Genomic DNA, 18,990 nt, shown 5'->3' on the forward strand with positions numbered 1-18,990 from the left:
GATGAAAATGACAGTCCTGCAGTAATAGTGGCTCTCTAAAACCAGTCAGCTTAAATACCTCCAACCCCTCCCTTTTTTCCTTTCTGATGAGAAGTTGAACATTTCTAGTTTTTTCTCTCACTAAACCCAACAGATGAGAAAATTGGAGCTATTACATCTAACTAGCAAAAAAGACTGGCTGCCATTAGGACAATACACAAACAACAAAGGAAGTGTTCACTAGTTCCCTACCCATTGTAGTGTAATATTAAAATTTTTTTCAATTTTTTTTTTTTTTTTTTTTATTTTAGAGACAGAGCATGAGCAGGAGATGGGCAGAGAGAGAGAGAGAGAGGGAGACACAGAATCTGAGGCAGGTGACAGGCTCTCAGCTGTCAGCACAGAGCCCAACGCAGGGCTCAAACCCATGAACCATGAGATCATGACCTGAGCTGAAATTGGATGCTTAATCGACTGAGCCACCCAGGCGCCCCTAGTATAATACTTTAAAATGTAAACATTTCTGGGGTGCCTTGGTGGCTCAATTGGTTGGGTGTATGACTCTTGATTTCGGCTTAGGTCATCATCCTAGGGTTGTGGGATCAAGCCCCGCATTGGGCTTCATGCTGAGGGTAGAGCCTCCTTGGGATCTATCTCCCTCTGCCCCTCTCCCCTACTCACGTGCTTGCTCTCTCTAAAAAATAAGAATGTAAAAATTTCTTAGGTTCACTAGTAAGCAGTTTTGAATATTTATGCTAATGGCTTGATTATTTTAATGTGTAACAAATAAAAATTCACTGTTGCCTTCTAATCTGGTTTCTGTTTTAAAACATGTGGTATTGCAGGGTGGGAAGTTGTTACCAGACACATAAACTGGAAAAGTTGATAAATGCTATGCTAGCAGTATGAAGGAAGTACTTTGAGAGACCCAAAGATAATGAGTAGTATATAGTAAGAGGAATACTCATAGTTAACAATTTGAAGGCTTACTATGTGCCAACACTTTTTACTTGTATTGTCTCATTTATTCCTCTTACAGTCTTATTACACAGACGTTCTTAACAAACTGAAGTTTAGACAGATTAAGTGAAGTCTAATGATAGGTATCAAAGAAGTGGTTAGAAATACTTAAAGAACAGTTGAGTTGCCTTAACAAAGGGATAATTAAGATATTCTGGACAAGGGGAAAGGCTTCACTTGGAGGTGTGACTGATCATGTCTTATTTAGGGAAATGGTGCGTAGCACTACACTGAAATCACAGGGTTTGTGAAAGGGAGTTGGAGGTAGAATGCAGGGTTAAACCTGAAAGGGAATGTTGAGGGCTGAGTGAGTGCCAGGTGGAGTTCAGGGCTTCTTGCTAGTGGTGAACAATGGATATAACTTTAAGGAGAGAACTAATTTGATCGAATCTCTGTTTTAGTATTCTGTCAGCAATATGAAGTATGTGTAGGACCACAGTGAGACTAGAGGCAGGAAAACCAGTTTGGTGGCTACTGTGAAAGTTGAGAAGAGAGATGAATAATGCCGAGATAAGGATGTTCTTGGGGATTGAAAACAGTAATGAATATGAGGCTTCAAAAGCAGAATGGGCAGAACTTGGCTACCAAAAGACGTTTAGGTGGCTTATTGGAATATAGGCTAATTAGATAGCTGAAAACTGAGTAGTGGTTCCATGAACCCATTGACAGGTTTAACATGCTTGTAGGATATCTAGATAGAGAAGTCTAGTAAACTACGGGGAACACTGGACTAAATGATCTGAATGATGCTCCATTTATGGGTAATTTTTGTTTTGTGTACTTGAGAAACAAACAGCTCTTCAACACTTTTTATTTGTATTTTTTCCTACGTTTTATAGTCAATTAAATGAAAAGCCCTTACCTGAAGGCTGGGAAATGAGATTCACAGTAGATGGAATTCCATATTTTGTGGACCACAATAGAAGAACAACCACCTATATTGATCCCCGCACTGGAAAATCTGCTCTGTAAGTTTTCTAAACATCGTAGATTAAAAGTAAAACTGATTACTGAGATTTTGTTATAAAGATTTTAATTAGCAAGGAGTGCAGATCTTACTGTTTCTTGAGTTGGCTTGCCCACAGGCCATTGTCCACTAAATATTTTGTATTTTTATTGTCCTCTTGAATAATTTCTCCTAGAGACCTTTCATATTTGTTATCGGTTCACACAGCACTAAAAAGACTATTTAAAAATTATCAGTACAATACTGCTCACCAATTAATCCCTGATATCTGATGCCTGCTTTCTTTCATTTCCATTACCTCTAACTTAAAAGTTCCTGTTACTTTGTTCTTTTCTTTTCCTTTTTTGAAAAGTAACTTTGTGTTTAGTTCTGCTTAATGTGTTTTGTTTAAGGTATTTTTGTGTGTGTGGCAAAGTACATTCACTTTGTTGCACAACCATCAATACCATCCACCTCCAGAACATTTTTATTACTCCATACTGGAACTCTGTACCCATTAAACCATAACTTTCCCGTCTTCTTCGTCCCTCAGCCCCTGATAACTCCTGTTATACTTTCTGCCTCTATGAATTTGACTACTCATATAAGTGGAATCATGGTATACGTGCTTTGTGACTGACTTATTTCACTTAGTATTGTCTCCAGGGTTCATCTGCGTTACCGTTTGTATCAGAATTTCACTACTTTTTAATGCAGAATAATATTTTATTATGTGTGTATACCACATTTTATTTATCCATCTGTTCATGGACTTTTGGGTTGTTTCCATCTTTTGACAATGTGAGTAATGCAGCAATGAATGTGAGTGTACAAATAATCTGTTCAGGTTATTGCTTTCACTTCTTTTGTGTATATATTCAGAAGTGGAATTACTGGGTCAATGGTAATTCTGGGTTTTTGTTTGTTTTTGATTTGGGGTTTTTTTTTTTTCTTTTGAGGCACTTCCAGACTGTTTTCCAAAGTGGGTACACCATTTTGCATTGCCACCAAAAGTGCACACAGGTTCCAGTTTTTCCACATCCACACCAACAGTTGTTATTTTCTGTTTGCTTGATTTTTAAAAATGTCAACTTCAGGGAATGAAGTAGCTCATGTGCTGATTGACCAAATATTTGTGTATCTTCTTTGAAGAAATGTCTATTCAACTTCTTTGCCCATTTTTTGAATCTGGTTGTTTGGTTTTTTTGTTGCATTTCAGAAGTTCTTTATATTCTGGCTATTAATCCCTTGTCACATATATCATTTGCAAATATTTTCCCTATTCTGTGCATTCACTAAAGTGTTAGCTCTTAGATGTAGGTTTTGGGTCCATTTTTAGTTAATTTTTATTCATGGTGTTAGCAAAGGGTCTGACTTCTCTTTTTTAGCAAGTAGATATCCAATTTTCCCAACACCATTTGTTGAAAAGACCATCTTTTTCCCCATTGAATGGTCTTGGCACCCTTGTCAAGAATCTTTTGACCATGTATACGCAAACGTTTATTTCTGGACTTTCTATTCCATTGGTCAGTATGTCTGTCTTTATCCTAGTACCGTATTGTTTTGATTACTATAGGTTTTACTAAATTTTGAACTCATCCAAGTTCTTTTTTGATACTGCTTTGGCTTTTCAGGATCCCTTTAGATTTCATATGATTTTAGGATAGATTTTTCTATTGTTGCAAAAAAAATGTCACTGTGATTGAGATTGCATTGAATTTGTAGTTCTCTTGGGTTTGTTTTGACATCTTAACAGTAGTACATCTTCTAAGCCATGAACATAGGGTGTCTTTACATTTATTTGTTTTCTTTAATTTCTTTCACCAATGTTTTTGTAGTTTTCCAGTGTCCAAGTCTTTTACCTCCTAGGTTTAGTTTATTCGTGAGCGAGTTTTTTTTTTTTTTTATGCTATTTGTAAATGGAATGGTTTTCTTAACTTTCTTTTCAGATTATTGATAGTGTATAGAAATGCAACTGATTTTTGTGTTGTTTTGTATTCTACTTTGCTCAGTGTACCTACTCTAGTAGTTTTTTTTTTGTCTGGAATCTTTAGATTTTCTTAATATAAGATTATACAATCTTCAAACAAAGATAAATTATACTTCTTCCTTTACAATTTGGATGTCTTTTGTTTCTTTTTCTTGCCTTTCTTCAGGGCAAGAAACTCTGGCTAGAACTTCTAATATTATGTTGAATGGAAGGGAAAGCAGGCATCCTTGCCTTATTCCTGACCTTTGAGGGAAAGCTTTCATTTGGTAGTTTCCTTCTAGTCCTAGTTTGTTGAGTATTTTTTACCATAAAAGGATGTTAAATTTTGTCAAATGATTTTTGGAGTTTTTTTTGCCTCGAGATGATCATGTGGGTTTTTTGTTTTGTTTTGTTTTTGTTTTTGTTTTTGTTTTTGTTTTTTTTTTTGGTGTTTGTTACTAATGTATGCTGTATAGGATTGATTTTTCACATGTTGAACCATCCTTGCATCCCAAGAGCAAATCCCACTTGGTCAAAGAGATTAAAATATTAATCCTTTTAATATACTAGTGAATTCAGTTTGGTAATATTTTGTTGAGGACTCTTACATCAGTGTTTGTAAGAAGTACTGGTCAGTAGTTTTCTTGTAGTGTCTCTGGGCACAGTTAGTCTCTCATTACTTCTTAATTTTATAATTTCTGCTTATTAAAAACCTTCATGTTTAAAGCAAAAACCAGAAATTCAGGCCAATTGGGTATTAACAAAATTGAAATTTATTTAGATATGTTAAGTAAATAATAGATACTTTTTGTATCATTCATTTTTAGTTTCAGTTAAGTTTGGGTACATATAACAAAACCATAAAACAATAGTGTTTTATTTAGGATAGAAATATATTTCTTTCCATCATTAAGCACACTGTTAATAATCCATGGCTCAATGAAGTCATGAGAAATTAGAAAACATTGTACTTAATGATAATAAAAACACAACATATCACAATTGATGGGGTTTAAAAAAATCATCCTCAGGGCACCTGGGTGGCTTAGTCGGTTAAGCATCCGACTTCAGCTCAGTTCATGATCTCACACTCCGTGAGTTTGAGCCATGCATCAGGCTCCATGCTGACAGCTCAAAGCCTGGAGCCTGCTTCGGATTCTGTGTCTCCCTCTCTCTCTGCCCCTCCCCTACTCATGCTCTGTCTCTCTCTGTCTCAAAAATAAAAAATAAAAACATTTAAAAAAAAAATCATTCTCAAAGGAAAATATATTGCTTTATATAGGATTAGATTATAAATAAGAAAGGTATAAAATCAGTGATCACTGCTTTCACCTTAAGAAACTAGAAAAAAAAATTAAGCCCCAAATAATCACAAGAAAGGAAATAAGCATAAAAGCAGATATTAATGAAATGAAAACGAAACAGTAGAGAAGTCAGAGCTACAAGTTGGATCTTGGAGAAGATTAATAACAATCCCAGGATGCCTGCGTGGCTCAGTTGGTTGGGTGTCCAACTCTTGGTTTCTGCTCAGGTCATAATCTCGTGGTTCGTGAGTGTGAGCCACGTGTTCAGGCTCTGTACTGACAGCAGAGAGCCTGCTTGGGATTCTCTCTCCCTCTCTCTCTGCTCCTCCCCTACTTTCTCAAATAAATATATAAACATTAAAAAATAATATCAGTAACCCCTAGTACACCTGAGGATGAAAAAAAAACACAAATTACTAATATGAAAGTGAAAGGACGTCACTACCTATCCTACACACATTGAAAGATAACTAAGTGTGTACTTGAACAACTTTATGCCAAGAAATTAGATATTTTAGGTCAAATGGGCAAATTCCTGGAAAGATACAAGTTACCAAAATGAACACAAGAAGAAATAGTAAATCTAAATAACCCTATATCTAGTAAAGAAATTGAATTCATAATTAAACAGTTTCCCACAAAGAAAGGTCTGAGCTAGATGGCTTCTACTGGTAAATTTTATCAAAACTATGAGTAATAAATAATATCAATCCTATTCAAATTTTTTTCATAAAATATAAGCGATTGGAACACTTCCCAACTCATTTTATGAGGCTCCTATAAGTCCTGATGGCAAAATCAAACAAGAATAGTATAAAAAAATTACTGGCTAATATTTCTATGAACATAGGTATAAAAATCTTTAACAAAATAATGGCAAATTAAATCCAGCAAACTATAAAAAGGATATTACATTATCATCATATCAGATTTATTCCAGGATAGCAAGATTGGTTTAATATACAAAAACCAATTGATATAATTCACTACATAAACATATTAAAGGAGAAAAATCATCATTTCAAGAAAGCACTTGAGAAAATAAAATGCCAGTTTATGATAAACTCTCAGCTGCCTTGGAAACTTTGATACATCATCTCAATGATAAAATACCTCTTAAGAGCAAGAATAAGACAATAGCTACTGTCACTACTTCTTTCACCATTGAATTGGTAGTTCTATGAATTAAGAGAAAGAAATACAGGATAGATTGGGGGCACCTGGATGGCTTAGTCAGGTAAGCATCTGACTTGATTTTGGCTCATTGAGCCTGGTGTCGTGCTCTGCACTGAGTGGGGAGCCTGCTTGGGATTCTCTCCCTCTCTCTCTTCCCCCCACCCCCGAAAATACATAAGTAAACCTTTTTTTTAATAATTTTTTTTAAAGTTTATTTATTTATTTTGAAAGAGTGCACACGTGAGCAGGGTTGGGGCAGAGAGAGAGAATCCCAAGCAGGCTCCATACTGTCAGCGCAGAGCCCAGTTGGGGCTCGAACTCATAAACCCTGAGATCATGACATGAGGTGAAATCAAGAGTCGGATGCTTTACCAACTGAGCCACCCAGGCGCCCCATATAAGTAAAATTTTGGGGGGGGGGGTGCGCCTGGGTGGCTCAGTCAGTTGGGTGTCCGACTTTGGCTTAGGTCATGATCTCGCAGCTGGTGAGTTCGAGCCCCATGTCGGGCTCTGTGCTGACAGCTCAGAGCCTGGAGCCTGCTTTGGATTCTGTGTCTCCCTCTCTCTCTGCTCCTACCCCACTCGTTCTCTGTCTCTCAAAAATAAGTAAACATTTAAAAAAATTTTTTTAAATAAGTAAATATATATTTTTTAAAGATAGGGGGCACCTAGGTGGCTCACTCGGTTGAGTGTCCAACTTCAGCTAAGGTCATGATCTCGCAGTTCATGAGTTTGAGCCCACGTCAGGCTCTGTGCTGACAGCTCAGAGCCTGGAGCCTACTTTGGATTCTATGTCTCCCTCTCTCTCTCTGCCCCTCCCCCATTCATGCTCTGCCCCTATGTCTCTCAAAAATAAACGTTAAAAAACAATTTTTTTTAAGATATATAGATTAGAAAGGAAGAAGTAAAGCTATTTTTTTTCATAGGGATAGCATAACTGTGTACCTAGAAAATCATAAGGAATCTAGAAAAAACTAGAACTAGTAAGTGAATTTAATAGTGTTACTGGATACAAAGTCAATAGACAAAATCAGTTGCATTTTTTTTTAAGATTTTATTTTTAGGTAATGTTACACCTAGTGCGGGGATCAAACTCACAACCCCAAGATCAAAAGTCACATGCTCTACCAACTGAGCCATCAGGTGCCCCTAGAATCAAGTATTTCTACATTGAACATTTAGAAAATGAAATTAAAAGAATTCTAGGGCTTGCTTGGAAGCTCCATGGTGTCATTAGTGATCTAGGCTTCTTTCTTTGTGTTCTACCATTCCACACCGTGGGCTCTTTTCTCAAGGTTACCTCATAGTGTGTGATAGCTGCTAAAACTTCAGCTATCATAGTCGCACTGCAGCCTGGAATATGGAGGAAGAACAAACTGGAGCAAAAAAAAAATCCCTTTCCAGCTTTCTTTGCTCTCTGTAAAAGAGCCTTCCTAGAAGTCCTATATAACATTTACAGTTCTTTAGCCATGGTTAAGTCACACAACCATTCTGGGAAATGTGTCTTTATTCTAGGTAGCAGTCTGCCCAGGTAGATACCAGGAGTCTGATTTAAGGACAAAGGAAAGAAGGGATTTGGGGATAGGCAACTTTCCCAGATACAACCTCCTTTATTTAGTCCTGTTGGATTTTTCTCTATATAAAAGAAAATCCCACAACAATGTCTTTAAAAAGATCTGAATATCTGTCTCTTTCTTAAAACTAGTCCTGGGAATTTTTTTTTTTTTTTTTAAGGTGGTGTTAAGAGTATGCTGTGCTACGTTATTTTTATATTTGACTCAGTACTGAAGGGGTGTGGTATTTTGCTTTCCTTCAATATATCATCTTACAGGCTGCTATATATGTATGTCATATTAACATTCCTCCTCAGAGACAATGGACCACAGATAGCCTACGTACGGGACTTCAAGGCAAAGGTTCAGTATTTCCGGTTCTGGTGTCAGGTTAGTTTCAGAACTTTTCTGTACCCCCTTTTCTTTGTTATGTTGCTTACATTACACAATGATTGTGAAAATAATTAACTCCTAGAAGAACTAGGAAAATAGAAAGCATTGGAATCTCTCTTCTCTATTTTTAGGGCAAAGAAATAGATTTATCAGATTATTTGTGGCTTCTGTTGTCCAGAAGAATAAATTTGAAATAGTTTGAGTAAAAAAACTGTTCTCCTTTCAGTATCCATAATTTTCAGATGGCAGCAATCTTCAAACAAATGAGTTAAAACATTTTGTGATTTATAGATTGTAACCATCCCCTTTCATATTTAACATTTGGTATAAATGATTTTGATATATATAATTAAGAGGGGAGAAGACTTTGTTTTTTTGTTTTTTTAATTTTAATTTTTTAAATTTATATCCAAATTAGTTAGCATATAGTGCAACAATGATTTCATTACATTCTATTTCGTTACATTCTATTTTTCCTGGGTATGGTCAATTATTTCTGATATATAAATAAATACTTGCTGAATTAATGATTTCTTTATGGGCTCTTAAAATGTACTAGTCAAAGTGTTACTATAATGAATATTTATAAACTTCAAACTTGTAATTAACAGGGCCCATACAAGCAAGAATAATCTAAATTAGCTTTTTGAAAATATTTATTTGGCCCATTAAGCACTGCATCTGAGATCTTTTCTTTTATTTCTTATTAAATGATCTTAATTAGCATGAATGCTCACAAATGCATGGTTAAACATTATTGAAATAAATTCATATTCATAGTCTACTTTTTTCTGTAAACAAAGATAAAAAGTAAATAAAACTTTACCCTTTTAGTTTTTCGATAGGCCATTTTAAGGTGAGAGTTGACTTAAGTCATTCTTATGTTTCAGCAACTGGCAATGCCACAGCACATAAAGATTACAGTGACAAGAAAAACATTGTTTGAAGATTCCTTTCAGCAGGTACTTTTTGTTTGTTTGTTTGTTCATTTTTAAATTGTTTAATGTTTATTTTTGAGAGAGACAGAGAGAAAGTGCAATCAGGGGAGGGACAGAGAGAGGGGGAGACACAGAATCCGAAGCAGGCTCCAGGCTCTGAGCTGTCAGCACAGAGCCCGATGTCGGGCTTGAACTCATAACCCATGAGATCATGACCTGAGTCAAAGTCGGTCGCTTAACCAACTGAGTCACCCAGGTGCCCCTACAGGTACTGGTTTTTATCCACTCGAGGGTTTGCCCCATGGCTGCCAGCCCAGAGCCACTTTTGGTTCCAAATCTAAACAGTTTGTACTTTTTGAATTGGAGTCCTTAAATTAAGTATTGCCAGCTGCATTAGTACTTAAGATTTAGGAACATGTAGATAGATCTGTATGTGTATATGTCCTGTACTTTTGAAATGTCAGTAATTTTTTTTTTTTTTTAATTTTTTTTTTTTTCAACGTTTTTTATTTATTTTTGGGACAGAGAGAGACAGAGCATGAACGGGGGAGGGGCAGAGAGAGAGGGAGACACAGAATCGGAAACAGGCTCCAGGCTCCGAGCCATCAGCCCAGAGCCCGATGCGGGGCTCGAACTCACGGACCGCGAGATCGTGACCTGGCTGAAGTCGGACGCTTAACCGACTGCGCCACCCAGGCGCCCCTTTTTTTTTTTTTTTTAACATTTATTTATTTTTGAGAGACAGAGTGAGACAAAGCGTGAGCAGGGGAGGGGCAGAGAGAGAAGGAGACACAGAATCCGAAGCAGGCTCCAGGCTCTGAGCAAGCAGTTAGCACAGAGCCTGACATGGGGCTCGAACCGACAAACTGTGAGATCATGACCTGAGCTGAAGTCGGACACTCAACCGACTGAGCCACCCAGGCACCCCAAAATTTAATGTTTATTTATTTTTGAGAGAGAGAGAGCAGGGGAGGGGCAGAGAGGTAAGGAGACATAGAATCCGAAGCAGGCTCCAGGCTCTGAGCTGTCAGCACAGAGCCCAGGTGGGGTTTGAACTCATGAACCATGAGATCATGACCTGAGTCAAAGTTCAATGCTTAGCCACCCAGGCGCCCCCGAAATGTCAGAGTAATTACAAGCGATGAGTTTCAGGTCTTTAAGCTATGTGTTTGGTTTGAAATAGATATTTGAGTAAGAAAATAGGCTTTTGGTAGACAAAAAGTCTGGAAATATCCATATGAACATTATCGGATGGGTAGAAAGGAAGAGAGGAGAAGACTTTGTTTTTTTGTTTTTTTAATTTTAATTTTTTAAATTTATATCCAAATTAGTTAGTATATAGTGCAACAATGATTTCAGGAGTAGATTCCTTAATTCCCCTTACCCATTTAGCCCCTCCTCCCTCCTACAACCCCTCCAGTAACCCTCTGTTTGTTCTGCATATTTAAGAGTTTCTTATGTTTTTGTCCCCTTCCCCGTTTTTATATTATTTTTGCTTCCCTTCCCTTATGTTCATCTGTTTTGTATATTTTTACAATACCATTTGTTATTCACAATTAAAAAACATTTTTTATGTAGGAAAGAAATTGGTCTTTGGTTACAATACCAAAATAAAAAGTATTTTTTCAGAAGTAGTCAACAAATTTTTTTATTGCCCTCAGAACCCAAGTCAATTTACTCTTACCTTTATCTTGCAACTTAACACCAACTGCAAATAAATGTTAAGTGATTTGGTTGTAAGGAAGATTAAAATGACTAATGAAAACCTATCTTAAAACACAAACATCTACTTAGTCCTAATTTTATAGCCAGATATGGATGTGATTTTTTTAATGTTTATTTATTTATTTTGAGAGGAGAGAGAGCAAGCTAGTGAGCACAAGTGAGGGAGGGGCAGAGAGAAAGGGAGAGAGAGATTTCCAAGCAAGCTCCATGCTGTCAGTACAGAACACAACACAGGGCTCAAACTCACAGACCACGAGTTCATGACCTGAGCCGAAATCCAGAGTCAAGTGCTTAACCGACTGAGCCACCCAGGCACTCCTGCACATAATTTTTTATTATCAAGCCCATGTGATAATTGTGGCAGTTACAGCTTCAAAATGAATGCAGAGGGAAAAGAGATTATCTGAGATGGTTGACAGATTGGCTGAGGTACCTGGCTACTTGGTTTCAGAAACAGTAATGTACATTTCCTAATGGGACCTCAATAATTAACATTGAAGGGTAAAGCCAATTGGCATCCTCCTAAGTGGGAGCAGATAACTTTTTAGCAGCAGAGCTTGACTAAGAGCATTTTGAGAATTATGAATGATTCTCTTGATCTGATGTAGGTTTCCAAGGCCATTCCCCACCCTAGTCATTACCTACTTCTGATTTTCATATTCATAACAACTGTGTAGTCAATCTCTGGTGGGCTGGTTTCTTGTAACATAACTTACTATTGTAGTGTTAAAAAGATGCAAAACGTCTTTAAATGTTTTAAATGATTAAATGTCCCTTAATTTTTTGACTTTTGAAACCTAAAGACTATTGCAGAATGACAGACCAGGTGGTACTAAACAGTTGTTTAAAATTGTCACTATAGGAACACCTGAGTGGCTCAGTCGGTTAAGCATCCAACTTTTGATTTCGGTTCAGGTCAGGATCTCATGGTACGTGTGTTCAGGCTCCACACAGAGCTCTGCACTGGCAGCATGGAGCCTGCTTAGGATCTCTCTCCCTCTCTCTCTGCCCCTCCGCTGCTCATGCTCTCTCTGTCTCTCAAAATAAATAAACATTTAAAAATAAAATTGTCACCCTAGATTTGACATCCATCAAATAAATGTCCAAAGTTTGGGAAAAATTTGATTGCTTTGGAAGAAAGACAAATCTGATAGCAAAATTAGCATCAAATGTTCTTTCTAAGTGGTAAAGTTGTTTTGCAGTAGTGTTTTTGCTCATGGGGGAAAATTTTTTTACATTAAAAATTTTTTTAATATTAGTCATTTATTAAAAGTTACTACTTAAAAGTAGTTTTTCCAGGGAACAGCAAGTCTTCAGGTATCAGACACAGGACAAAAAGAACAACCAGAATTTCCAGGGGAACAGTCTCAGATTTGGGGGAATAACAAGAGAAATCAGTAACAGCCATAGGTTTGGGGGAGCAGCCACAGGGACAAGGAATAGCCCAAGGGAGCAAGAAACAAACAAACCAATAAAAAGAAATGTTTTAACCTTTAATATCTTTCATTTGCAGTGCTATATAGCTAATATACTATTTATAGAATATTTGTCATAAGCATTGAATTTTTTTGCTACATCAGGGATTTTTTTTTTAGTGGGATATGAATTCATGTAACTAATGTATATGTTTTGTGGGAACTGAGCCCTGGCATAAGCAGGTTACTTACTGAGCCTCTCTGGATATTTAAATGTAAGAGTTCATTCTACTTTCATAAAATAGAGATATTAAATCCTCTTTTTGTCCAGGTCTGGTTACTTTTATTCTAAGAGTAATACTTATAATGTTCTGTTGGCCCAATTTTAGTCAAGTAATTACATAGTTTTACAAAGAAAAAACCCAAATGATCTATCTATTCATTATAGTTCAGTAATGGTGCTGCCCTTCAAATATGAAGATGATCTTATTAACCACTATAGTAGGACACAGAATTTGAGTATTTTTCCAGGTATTTATAAGTTTCCATTTCCAAAGTTAACTATATTCTTTCTTCAGCCACTGGTTTTCATTTCCAGGTTAGCCAGTTGCTAACATGTGTACCTTTTAGCTGTAAAACAAACCCAAACTTAACCAAACCAAGTGGTTTTTCCACTTGGACCATGCCCATGGTTACTCTGCTCTAAGCAAGTGACAGAAGCAACTTTGTAAGTCAAAAGTAAGATTTTTTAGGGGAGCCTGGGTGGCTCAGTCAGTTAAGCATCTGACTTTGGCCCAGGTCATGATCTTGCAGTCCGTGGGTTCGAGCCCCACATCGGGCTCTGTGCTGACAACTCAGAGCCTGGAGCCTGCTTCAGATTTTGTGTCTCCCTCTTTCTTTGTCCCTCCCCCACTTACCTGTGCGTTCATGCTCTGTATCTATAAAGTATATTAAAGTATAGAGGTATATAATACATAAAACATAAAACTTTAATTTATTTTCTGTATATGTGGTATTGACTAAACCACAAACATCCTTCTATGTCGTGGGGAATTTAAGTTACCTGTAATGAAGAACATTTCAAACCTGGAAGTGGTAGAATGGTGTGTCAACAACTGCTTTTACCAATTCTTTTACTTTATTGTTTTGTAGATAATGAGCTTCAATCCCCAAGATCTGCGAAGACGTTTGTGGGTGATTTTTCCAGGAGAAGAAGGTTTAGATTATGGAGGTGTAGCAAGGTAGTGATAATATGAATACTCAGAACTTAGTTCCTTTCTTCCAAAGGTATCATTACACTTTGCTTGCAAGTATTTTCTCAATCTTATATTTCAGGAAAACGAAATGTAGCAAATTATTGTACCTTTATTATGCTGTAGCTATAGAATTTCAGCAAATGCTAATTCAGCACTTTCTAAGGTGCTGCAAGTTGATTTCCCCCACATCATTCATTTTAATCCTCAGGATAACCCTGTGACATAGAATTTTACAAGTAATAATGAAGTTTGGAGACTCACCTAAGGCATATAACTAAGCTCTAGAACCTGGATGTAAGCTTTGAATCATCAAACCAGAAGCCAGTGTTCAGTCTAGCACTTCGTGTCTGTTCCACAGAGCATACAAGGTCCTGTAGCAATCAGGTTATTTTCCCCATCACAGATTACTGATACAGATAATGGCCCTTCAATTCCCAACTGAGATTAATATATTTGTTTTAAGAATACAGAGGGCTATGTAAAATAGTTAAAATTTTTAAATTCAGCTCTCTTAATATTGGAGCTTCTAATCAAACCCTAGAAGATTGACTCAAGTAAGAAATTCCTTTGCTTATTCATAACATAACAATCTAGCACATCAGGTTAAATATCTGTATAGCAGTGGCAGTGTGGAAAGCAAGGACTTGGAGTCAAAACTGGATTTGAATCCTTTTTCTGCACTTAGTAGTACAACCTAGGGCAAGTATCTTCATCTGTAAAATGAGAATAGTCATATCTACTTTTCTAGGATTATTGTGAAGAGTAAAAATAGTGTTTATTAATGACTTAGTTCAGACCCTCTGTTTTTGTATGTTTACTGAATGATGGCTACATTTTAGTAGTTCTTATTTATGAATATATTAAAGTTCACATTTAAGAATGTGTGAAGTAATCACTGGGAAATAATAAATGAGTAGAAACATTTAATTTTGTACAAGTTAAAGCTATTTCAGGAGGAGGGCAATCATTTATTCTTAATTAGAAAATCAAATAGTGTTAATAAGTAGAAGTAGCATTATCATCAGAGGCCATGAACTTTCCTACAGGAAAAGAAATCTCAGACACACCTGTATTGTCCCAAATCGATTCTGCCTACTGTTATATTAGGCCCATCCAAGTTACATAGTCACTATAATCTTACGTTAATATCGGTTGGTATTTTCACAACACTTGAATTAGAGCTTCTCAGAGCATTTTTCTAACGAATGAGTGTCTTGAATTAAGTGTTTTATTGTCTTTGTGAAATTGGAAGTTTTTCCATATTTATCTAAGATTTAGAGAGCTGTGGCACTTGAGGAACACCATGAGGTTTAGGAACAGGTGGGAGTACTATTAGACTTCTTTCAGCTGCTCCAACGACATGGATTAATAGTGAATTTTAAACTTGACTCTGTATAGTATTTCATTGATTCTAAGACTAACATTTTCATATTTAATGTCTCTGACATTGGGCTGTGTAATACAATTATAATTAGAAAAATTTTTAGTGGTTCATCAAGTAATGATGTCTTTTAAGTCGATGATGTCTTAGATTCTTTGAAATATAATAATATGCAGTGTGTAAATATCCTCTCTCTAAAATGGTTGTTTGAACTGAAGCAGTAAAAATCAACAAGGAATTAGGAAACTGTCACCAGCTGAGGAATGTAGATTCCTGAGAACTTTGTAGCTCTGCTCTTTGATTTCTTGGCATGGTTTTTTTCACCCTAAATTTTCTTTTGTTTTCAGAGAATGGTTCTTTCTTTTGTCACACGAGGTGTTGAACCCCATGTATTGCCTGTTTGAATATGCAGGAAAGGATAACTACTGCCTGCAGATTAATCCTGCTTCTTACATCAATCCAGATCACCTGAAATATTTTCGTTTTATTGGCAGGTTTATTGCCATGGTAAGTACAGATAGAGAACTGTGTTTACTTTGCTAATTCAACAATACTAAAGCATTATTTCTTTAACTCTCTCATTTGGAATTTTCTCATCACTAAGACATTTTTTAAGATTAGTTTGTTACATTTGCCCTTTTCCCAAAAATGTGCCGTAATAGATGACAAGGGAGCTTTAAGTGAAGAATTAATCTAACGTTCTATTATAAAATTGTCATAAATGGTATTATTTTCTTCTTATATAGGCTTTGTTCCATGGGAAATTCATAGACACAGGTTTTTCTTTGCCATTCTATAAGCGTATATTGAACAAACCAGTTGGACTCAAGGATTTAGAATCTATTGATCCAGAATTTTACAATTCTCTCATCTGGGTTAAGTAAGTTTGTTTCCATTTAATTTATCAAAATAGAGTCTATATGCTTTCATTATGGTGCTGATAACTTACCTCAACTGAAAGCTTGTAATTGGTTTATTGAATTTAAATAATCTGTATTAGACTTGTCTCATTATTCAATGTGATAAATTTTGCAGAATGTACCCAAGATCTTAGGCAAAAATGTGATGATTTAGAGCATAATCTTTCCAGTTTTCTTATTATTTTGATGGTATAGTTTTATAGTGATTATTGAAGAACACAATCCTTTACTTAAATACTTTTTATATGATTGAATTTGTATAACAAATAATGTTAATTTCATTTGTGCAGAGAAAACAATATTGAGGAATGTGGTTTGGAAATGTACTTCTCTGTCGATAAAGAAATTTTAGGTGAAATCAAGAGTCATGATTTGAAACCTAATGGTGGCAATATTCTTGTGACAGAAGAAAATAAAGAGGAATATATCAGGTGAGAGAGAATGTTCCTTTTGATATAATGTAGCCTTTCTGTTGGGCTACAGCACATTGATAATTGCCTAGTGGTACTAGTGGACAGTATTTCAAAAAATATTGTTGGCCTTTTTACTAATCATTAAGAGAACTGATCATGTATAATTAAGGACATGATTGATCACTTTCTACCTTACGAGTATGTTGAGAGAGGAATAAGAAAAGTGCTGTAGTAAGTCAAAGGAGGGAGACATCATTTCATCTGGTTGTAACCATGGAGGTTGGGGAACCTTGAAGGTTGGGGAAGATTGAGTTGTGCAGAAATTAGAACAAGTTAAGAACAGAGATATGAAGGCTGGAAAGCACAAGTCACAAATAGTAAAAAGGGAAGCATGACGTGTGGTGGTGCTGTCAGGCAGCTCAGAGTTGATATCCCATTCTGCCATATCCTGCATTTCAGAGGCCAAGGAAAATAAGGAATCTTTAAAAGATGTGGAGGCTAATAAATTTAATAACCCTTAAGACAACAGTTAGAACTACATCCACGTGGTAGATACAGAAGCCAGATTACAAGAAATTAAGGACCAAATTCAGTAGACAATCAATCTAAATTTCTCTTTTAACAAGTCTAGCAGCAAAATAATGAGAGAACAGATTCTTATGGAGGCAGCAGAGTAGAGAGACTATCCTGCAGGTTAACTCAAACTGAACTTTACACAGAATTAATCTAATGGATACTGATAGGTTTTATACCCACTTTCTTGGTATATTTTCAGTTTAGCCACAATTTTTAATATTTATAAAGTGATAGAAAAAAATTTTGGTCATATAGAACTTTTACTTTTTCTCCAAAAGTGGGAGTTTTAAGGGTAGAAATAGTGCTAGATCTCTTTTAAATACCGGTTCTATAACCACTATGCTATCTAACACCAAGTCATTGAAAATAATCTCCAGTTTATATGCAGATATGTTTGTGGGGAATATTGTAAGATCAGATAAAATTTATAAGTAAAATAATTTATTATGTATCCTCTTATGCTTTGCATTCATTCATACTTGAGTCTCAAGGGTCATTAGTTTATCCACATATTCTCAACACCAGTTATGTCACATCAGGATTAGTTTTGACCTATCTGCTGCTTCTTGAGTGCCAGCTTCTGTCTCTTGCTTGCTTTTCTACTTTTTAAATATTAACATATTCACTCCAGCCTTCTATGATTAGTATTTGCATAACAGATCTTCCTCTCTCCTTTACTTTTCAGTCCTGTCTGTGTCTGTGTTTAAAGTGTGTTTCTCGGGATGCCTGGGTAGCTCAGTCAGTTAAGAATCCAGCTTCAGCTCAGGTCATGGTCTCACAGTTTGTGAGTTCAAGCACCACATCAGGCTCTGCGCTGACCGTGTGGAGCCTGCTTGAGATTCTCTCTCTCTCTCCTTCTCTCTCTGTCCCTCCCCCACTCATGCTTTCTATCAAAATAAATAAGGGGCGCCTGGGTGGCTTGGTCGGTTAAGCGTCCGACTTCGGCTCAGGTCATGATCTCACGGTCTGTGAGTTCGAGCCCCGCGTCGGGCTCTGTGCTGACAGCTCAGAGCCTGGAGCCTGCTTCCGATTCTGTGTCTCCCTCTCTCTCTGACCCTCCCCCATTCATGCTCTGTCTCTCTCTGTCTCAAAAATAAATAAACGTTAAAAAAAATAAATAAGTAAAAATAAATAAATAATAAACTTAAAAAAAAAATAAAGTATTTCTTACAAGCAGCATATTCTTGGGTCTTAACTATTGTTATCCAGTCTGATAATCTTTGCTTTTTAAATGCAGTGTTTAGTGTATTTACATTTAATATGATTACTGATATGGTTGGACTTAAGTCTGTCACCTTGCTATATGTTTCTTATTTATCCTAATTTCCTTTGTTCCTCCTTTCCTGCCTTTAATAGAGTAAATTTTAGGTTTTATAATCTGTTCTGTTGGATTTTTTTTTAAGCTATCCCTCTTTAATTTTTTTAGTGACTGCTCTGATTATAATCTATATCCTGAATTTCTCACTTAAGACTATATAACTTATGATTGATATTATATTACTACTTGTATAATGTAAAAGGCTTATAATAGTGTAATTTTAGTTATCTCTAGCCGTTTGTGCAATTGTTGTCATATTTCTTACCTTACAAACCACATAATACTTTATTACCTCTTGCTTTAAGCAATTAGTCGATTTTTTTTAGTTTTTATTTAAATTCCAGTTAGTTAACATACAATGTAATATTACAGTTTAGTGATTCACCACTTCCATACAACACCCAATGTTTCTCACAAGTGTACTCCTTAATATCCATCACTTGTTTCACCCATTCCCACACCCAGCTCCCCTCTGGTAACCATCAATTTGTTCTCTGTAGTTAAGAGTCTATTTCTTGGTTTGCCTCTCTTTTTCCCCTCCATGGTTTTTTGTTTTTGTTTTTGTTTTTTAAGTCCACATATGAGTGAAATCATGTAGGTATTTTGTCTTTCTCTGACTTATTTCACTTAGCATTATATACTCTCTTAGTTCCACCTACATCATTGCACAATTACTAGATTTTTTTTTAATGTTATTTATTTATTTTG

At 36.0% G+C, this 18,990-nt stretch overlaps 1 protein-coding gene across 4 annotated transcripts in view; it reads left to right on the plus strand.

Annotated features, from left to right (window-relative positions):
* ITCH (itchy E3 ubiquitin protein ligase) overlaps nucleotides 1–18,990 on the plus strand; it is a 143,674-nt gene that overhangs the window by 110,686 nt on the left and 13,998 nt on the right. For all 4 annotated transcript variants that reach the window (XM_058685351.1, XM_058685353.1, XM_058685350.1 and 1 more), the window contains 7 exons: nucleotides 1,839–1,967; nucleotides 8,265–8,337; nucleotides 9,231–9,302; nucleotides 13,571–13,659; nucleotides 15,403–15,562; nucleotides 15,802–15,935; nucleotides 16,266–16,406. In XM_058685351.1, the coding sequence (XP_058541334.1) occupies nucleotides 1,839–1,967; nucleotides 8,265–8,337; nucleotides 9,231–9,302; nucleotides 13,571–13,659; nucleotides 15,403–15,562; nucleotides 15,802–15,935; nucleotides 16,266–16,406 (798 nt within the window). The remainder of the gene's footprint in view (nucleotides 1–1,838; nucleotides 1,968–8,264; nucleotides 8,338–9,230; nucleotides 9,303–13,570; nucleotides 13,660–15,402; nucleotides 15,563–15,801; nucleotides 15,936–16,265; nucleotides 16,407–18,990) is intronic.

Source organism: Neofelis nebulosa, chromosome 9 (genome assembly GCF_028018385.1).
Source record: "Neofelis nebulosa isolate mNeoNeb1 chromosome 9, mNeoNeb1.pri, whole genome shotgun sequence".
NCBI classification, from domain to species: Eukaryota; Metazoa; Chordata; class Mammalia; order Carnivora; family Felidae; genus Neofelis; species Neofelis nebulosa.